This window comes from Colossoma macropomum, unplaced genomic scaffold (genome assembly GCF_904425465.1).
Source record: "Colossoma macropomum unplaced genomic scaffold, Colossoma_macropomum, whole genome shotgun sequence".
Classification (NCBI taxonomy): domain Eukaryota; kingdom Metazoa; phylum Chordata; class Actinopteri; order Characiformes; family Serrasalmidae; genus Colossoma; species Colossoma macropomum.
The window spans coordinates 125,001-132,500 of NW_023494793.1; the positions used below are offsets into that span (position 1 = coordinate 125,001).

General features: G+C 41.6%; 1 protein-coding gene across 2 annotated transcripts in view; it reads right to left on the reverse strand.

The window, feature by feature from the left end:
* The window catches only part of kdm2ba (lysine (K)-specific demethylase 2Ba), a 41,275-nt gene that overhangs the window by 16,101 nt on the left and 17,674 nt on the right, over window positions 1-7,500 (reverse strand). For both annotated transcript variants that reach the window (XM_036578127.1, XM_036578126.1), the window contains exons 2-3: window positions 2,622-2,894; window positions 1,408-1,551 (exon numbers count right to left, since the gene is read on the reverse strand). In XM_036578127.1, the coding sequence (XP_036434020.1) occupies window positions 1,408-1,551; window positions 2,622-2,894 (417 nt within the window). The remainder of the gene's footprint in view (window positions 1-1,407; window positions 1,552-2,621; window positions 2,895-7,500) is intronic.

Sequence of the window (7,500 nt, forward strand, 5' to 3'; positions counted from 1 at the left end):
TGAGAAAGGGGAAGAGTGAGAGAAGTGAGTGAGGGCGCTGTTCAACTCTGCTCTTCATCACCACAAAAACCGAGTGAAAGAGGAACAGGACGTTAGCGTTAGCGTTAGCGCTGCCTGTGCTCGTACCACACCAGCCCACACAGTAACTCACACTGAGCACTGATCACCTCTGAACAGAGATCAATACTGGTTTAGGCTCGTTTTCTCCCTCGTTTCTCAGGTTTGGACACCTGTGTGTAAACTGTCTCAAGTCCATTAGGATATCTCAGACCAAAAAACATGGAAATGGGAATACTGGAACTCTGGAAAGGTGTATAGTGTGATCACAGAAATCGTACTATTGTAACTATGGAAACGTGGGTAGTGGAACCACATAAATGGGAATGCTGTAACCATGGAAACGTGAGAAGAGCAACCACGGAATTAGGAACATTGTAACCATGGAAACGTGTGTAGCATAACCACAGATATGGGAATATTGTAATCGAGGAAATGCGTGTAGCATGACCACATAAATGGGAATGCTGTAACCATGGAAACAAGTGTAGCGTAACCACAGAAATGGGAATATTATAACTATGAAAATGTGTGTGGTGTAACCATGGAAATGGGAACACTGTAACCATGGAAACCTGTGTAGTATAACCACAGAAATGGGAATACTGTAACCATGGAAACGTTTAGTGTCACCACAGACGTCGGTGTAAATTAACTATAGACGTCGGTGTGACGTATGGACTTGGCTGTAGTGCAGTGGTCACCAACCCTTGTCCTGGACATCTACTTTCCTACAAAGTTCAGTTCCAGCTGTAATCTGCCACACCTGCCTCAGCTAATTAACCACGTCAGACGACCCTGATTGGCTGGATCAGAGCACTAGTGCTACCTGAGTGGTGGGACAGCATGTTAGACGCAGGTTGGAACTAAACTCTGCAGGAAAGTAGATCTCCAGGAGGAGGGCTGGTGACCACTGCTGTACTGTAACCATGGAAACAGTGAACCTGATCTGTATATTAGAGGTGTATCTGTATTTTGGAGGAGGTTTATCCATCAGTCCATGTTATAATTCCTATAATCTGGATTACGGGCAGTAAGAGAACGCCTCACTATTACAGACTTCACCACAACTTTGGAGCACTTTAACAGTGGAAGGCAAAAAAATTGGATTTTGAAAATTGGGAGGGCATGTCCTTCTGTCCTCAGCGCAAACAATATCCTATAGTCTATGATCTTGACTGATGTTCTGATCTAAAAGATGCATAAACTGTTGAAACTGTTTTCTACCACAAACCGAAATAGTAACTGATATATATGTAGCAAATTATTTCAAAAATACATTAAACATATATATTAATCAGTGTGTGCTCATAACCGTGAGTTGGCTATTCCAGGGTTATCTGTTCTGACCTTTAGGCAGTTGGGGTGGACGATCTCGTTGCAGATGGAGCACTCCATCAGCATGGCGTTAAACTTCTCCTCCTCATCGTCCAGCGTGTCCTCCTTACCGGCCTCTCCACACACCACACACACCGCTGTGTGAGGCAGCACAGGCTGCAGAAACGCACGCATACAAGCTCTTTAATCTCAAATATTACACTATTATTGTAAAACATAAACATAAACATTTTAATATTACATAAATCAGATGTAGCCAGTCATATAGGAAAAAACTACTTATTTATTTTCTTAACGTTGTGACTTATTAACTCGTATTACTGAGTTATTAAGATGGAATTCTGGTACACTACATCAATGTAATGAGTTATTAAAGGGCCCGTATCAAGGAAAAACTCATTTCTGTAATAAGAGTTTGATGTAGTACGTAGCAAGTTCAGAAATGTACCTTTACCCTCCCAGTTCAAACAGTCCAAATATGAAAAACTGAAAAAAAACAGGCTGTTTGGAATCATTTTTGTGATGTCACAAAAATCAACACAATTCCTCATATCTGCCTATTCAGCCTACTGCAGTTTAGCTCCGCCTTTACAATGAAGTTATATGGAGCATTTCAGCCTCGACTGATTTTTCAGAATAAAAGTAGCCAATCAGAGCAGAGCTCATTTACATACATCAGCCTTAAAGGCACCATTAAATATGACTTTTTTCTGCACATTTATGTGCACAATTTTTTATTTATTCGAAAAAAATACCAAAATATAGGTGCCATAACTTTTGCACAGGTCACATTATGTTTTATTTTGCCCTCATCTTTTTTAAATCCAGTAAAAAAATTCCATCTTGTGATGTCAGAAAAAACAGCATATTTACACACAGAGTCATATGTGATAGTTTTAAATTACATTTTGTTGATTTTCTAAGATAATAAGTTCATCCTCTACAGAGACCCACTTAAATACGCCATTTTCTGCACATCTTCTCTTTATTTCCTGAGTTTAACACACAAAACAAGACATAAAACGGGCACAGGCCACATCTTGAGTTCCATTTCTCCTCCTTAATGTGGTAAATTTGTCAAATAAACAGTAACTGTGTACTACAGTGTGCAGCAGTGAGTCTCTGTGGAGGAGGTTTAACTTATTTACACTGGCCTGGGGTGCCCAGACTTCTTCACACGACTGTGCGTCATGCCCCTGCACTGTGAGGGTGTTTGGGGGTCTTACAGCGATGCACTGCCTCATAATGCAGGACTGCTTCATGCGTCCCGGCCCGCCGAACTTCTTCATGTCTTTACAGAAGTGGCACTCTCCGCACTCCGTCCGCACGCACGCCTCGCACTTCCTGCACCGCGTGCGCCGCCGCCGCGCCCCCGACGAGCTCCGATTGGACGGCAGCTTCACCGCCGCCGGCGTGGACGACGTCGAGGACGACGCTGTGGCCGCAGCCGGTGTGGACGGGGCCGCCATCTTGGGTTTGGGCCGATTCGCTGGCCGCTGCTGTCAGAGATGGAAAGAGGAGATTTACAGTGAATACAGTGACACCAAACACAGCACCTTCAGAGGGAAACTCCACCAATTCTTCAGAATTCCCCATAATTCAGTGATTTTAGGTGTAAACAGAGTAATTCAGAGTGGTTTGGTGTGAAATGGTTCAAATGTCTTTTCAGTGGTGGTGATAGGAACCAGGGGTCGCCATGACTACAACACAAATATAGACATTTTATTTACTATCCAGAACCACCAGTGAACCTACACGAGTCTTCTGAGTTTATATGGAATGTTGATGATGGAAAATAGTGGAAAATCTGAAATAATAGAAATGATAACTTTTCTTTGGCCTCACAGTGTCATACATGAACCCCTCCACCATAAATACACTGCAAAAAAGGGAGAGAAATGATCTTAAATCTAGTCAGTGTGTCTAATATTTCTCATGTTGAGGTTGTTCAGCTTATTATAAGATCATTTAACTCATTTCCAGAAATGTAGGTGATTTTATCAAGTAGAATATCTCACTATATTGTCTGTTATTGCTATATTGACTGTTTTCTCTGAAATATCAAAACTAACAAAAATATCTGCCACTTTTATAAGAAATGATGCAAAACAAGTAGACATTGTCTAGAAATTAGTGAAATGATATAATAAGCTAAACAATCTGAACGTGAGAAATATTACATCTACTGACGAGATTAATCCATTTCAGAACCAAAATATGCTCAGAAAACAGGCAGTGAATTCATAACCATTTCATGTAGGAACTTTCTGTGAGGGAGCTTTTAGAGGTGGACGTCTGGTTCCTATCACCACCACTGTAAGCAGTTCTGACTGTAAGTTTCTCTAGAACGGAGCGTTTCACACCAAACCACTCTGAACCGCTCTGATTACATCTTAACCTTTTAATTATGCAGAAATTCTGAAAAAAATGGGTGGAATTCCCCTTTAAATTTACCATTATGTTCCCACTGTGTTCTTGCCTGTTCCGACGAAGTGACCCTTTTTAAAAATCTGCAGTCCATTACGTCATTTCTTGAGTCATGTGTTAAAGGTGTGACTCTTTCTACTGTTGTGTTACTCTACAAACTAAAAATATCATAAATAATAATAATGAGAAGAAGAAGAAGAAGTAGAAGAAGAAGAAGAAGAAGAAGAAGAAGAAGAACAACAACAACAACAACAACAACAACCACCTCTTCATTTTCTGATGCCACAGTAATTTTTTGTTTTGTAATCTATATCATCACCACAGCAGAGCTTCATTTCATTCCATTCATTCCTTCACTCATCCATCCATCATTTGAAAATCCCACTCTTCACACTGTCTGAACAGGTCATGATGAACGGACCAGCAGACATGATCTGAAATGACTCAAACTGCCCCGTTATGTTATTTCTAAACAAAAAGCTGCTGTTTGATTCTACAGTAGAGATAACAGAGCTGAGTCAGAGCTGAGCTGGACGGTAAATAAACCGCCTGCTGTTCTGAGTTTACACACAACACACTGACCACAGAGTCACTATTACAAACCACTAACACTCACAAACACTCCACATCACTGTCAGACAGCTCAGAGGGAGAGAGACAGAGAGAGAGAGAGAGTGTACAGAGAGAGAGAGAGAGAGAGAGAGACAGACAGACAGACAGACAGACAGACAGAGAGAGAGAGAGAGAGAGAGAGAGAGAGAGAGAGAGAGAGAGAGAGAGACAGACAGAGAGAGAGCGAGAGTAGAGAGACAGACAGAGAGAGAGAGAGAGTAGAGAGACAGACAGAGAGAGAGAGAGAGTACAGAGAGAGAGAGAGTACAGAGAGAGAGAGACAGAGAGAGAGCGAGAGTAGAGAGACAGACAGACAGAGAGAGAGAGAGTAGAGAGAGAGAGAGAGAGAGAGAGAGAGTTAGTTTACAGGCGAGGACAAGAAAAACACTGACATCTGCTTTAAACTGTGCAGTAAACGAATAAACTACATAATCTGAGCTCACTGCAATTCACACTGTCTGTGGCTCAGTCAGAGTAAACACTGCCACCTGCTGGCTGTTACAGAAGACAGCACCACTCAGACATCCACAAACTACTACACAGGAAACAGCAGTTTAGCCCCGCCCATTCAGGCTACAGCAGTTTAGCCCCGCCCACTCAGCCTACACCATTCACATTGAAGCTATAGTGTTTCAGCCCCGACTGCTTTTTGAAAAAGGCTCAATACAGGGCAGCCAATCAGAACAGAGCTCATTTACATATTTCAGTCTTAAAGGCACAGTAACAGAAGCCTGTTGAATTCTAAGGTAAAGAGGTTGGAAAACGATAATGTAATTTTTTGAGGTAGACTTAATCTCAGATATGTTGGGTGCAGAATACGGTCCCTTTAACGAAGACCTGTGTGTCCAGGATGTGGCCCCGCGTGAATCTCACGCTACACAGCGTCTTCATCACAATCAGCACATGAACCGCTTCACCAGACACTGACCCAGTGTTAGCGCTCCAGCTCCAGCGGCTCATGTGACTGACCGCTCTACCTCACTCAGTGCTGTCTGACCGAGTCTTTATGCTGACCGCTGTGCAGTGATTTAGATTACAGTCCTGTACACTGTGATACCAACCCATCAGGAAAACACAGAGTACCATTACTGACTATCAGACAGCACCAGGAGCCAGCAGACACTTTTAATGGTTTCTAGGATTATTTTTTAAGAAGGGGTGGTGACAGGAACCAGGGGTCGCCATGACTACAACACAAATATAGACATTTTATTTTCTATCCAGAACCACCAGTGAACCTATAGACTGTGTCTGGAACCGGTTCAGCCAGTTTACACTTAATAATCCAATAACTGCAGAGAATCAGATTGTGTCTGTAACTGGTTCAGACTGTTTAAGTTTAATAATCCGATAACTGCAGAAAATCAGATTGTGTCTGTAACTGGTTCAGCCAGTTTACGCTGAATAATCCAATAACTGCAGAAAATCAGATTGTGTCTGTAACCGGTTCAGCATGTTTACGCTGAATAATCCGATAACTACAGAGAATCAGATTGTGTCTGTAACCAGTTCAGTGTGTTTACGCTGAATAATCCGATAACTGCAGAGAATCAGATTGTGTCTGTAACCGGTTCAGCATGTTTACGCTGAATAATCCGATAACTACAGAGAATCAGATTGTGTCTGTAACCGGTTCAGACTGTTTAAGCTTAATAATCCGATAACTGCAGAAAATCAGATTGTGTCTGTAACTGGTTCAGCCAGTTTACACTGAATAATCCAATAACTGCAGAGAATCAGATTGTGTCTGTAACTGGTTCAGACTGTTTATGCTTAATAATCCGATAACTACAGAGAATCAGATTGTGTCTGTAACTGGTTCAGCCTGTTTACGCTGAATAATCCGATAACTGCAGAAAATCAGATTGTGTCTGTAACCGGTTCAGCGTGTTTCCGTTGAATAATCCGATAACTGCAGAAAATCAGATTGTGTCCGTAACTGGTTCAGCCTGTTTACGCTGAATAATCCGATAACTGCAGAGAATCAGATTGTGTCTGTAACTGGTTCAGCGTGTTTACGTTTTATAATCCGATAACTGCAGAGAATCAGATTGTGTCTGTAACTGGTTCAGCGTGTTTATGTTTAATAATCCGATAACTGCAGAGAATCAGATTGTGTCTGTAACCGGTTCAGCGTGTTTACGCTGAATAATCCGATAACTGCAGAAAATCAGATTGTGTCCGTAACTGTTTCAGCCAGTTTACGCTGAATAATCCGATAACTGCAGAGAATCAGATTGTGTCCATAACTGGTTCAGTGTGTTTACGTTTAATAATCCGATAACTGCAGAGAATCAGATTGTGTCTGTAACCGGTTCAGCGTGTTTGCGTTTAATAATCCGATAACTGCAGAAAATCAGAATGTGTCAGTAACTGGTTCAGCGTGTTTTCATGCTCTTGAGTAATCAGATAAAGGGAAACTCCAGGTCTACATGAGTCAGACAGTAATCAGATTTCTGCTTTACAACCGGCCAATAAACTCACAGAACAAAACGTGACGTAAACATAAAACTTTTTTTTTTTAAAACAAGTCACTTTAGCTGGAAATATGAACAAACATCATCTAGAAGATGAAGAATATTTAAATAACTTTGTCAAGCATGTATTTGGCTTCAGTGTCGCTCCAAAAGTGTTTTGCTGCGTCTCGTGGCGACGCTGCTCCCTTATTTCCGGTACCGCCGTCCGTTTTTACGCATGCTCAGACTGAGAAATCTGAAAGAAATCAGAGTAAGAGTCTACATGCACTGAGAAATCTGATTACTGAGCTAAAATCCAGCCTCTTTATCAGAATTCTTAATCGGATTTCTAGGTCGGAGTATATAAGTTTATCTAGAACGGAGAGTTTCACACCAAACCACTCTGAACTGCTCTGAACCGCTCTGTTTACAACTGGACCGTTTCATTAATTTAATTAATGCACGACTTTTCCTTTACATTAACTCTGCTACACTGTACTGCATTAGTCCTCTTACATCACATCAGCGAAGCCCTTTGAGTTTCTTCTGTGTATAATTTATGAGCTGAACACACGTCACGCTGTGAGCTGAGCAGCTGGGGTTCAGTTCT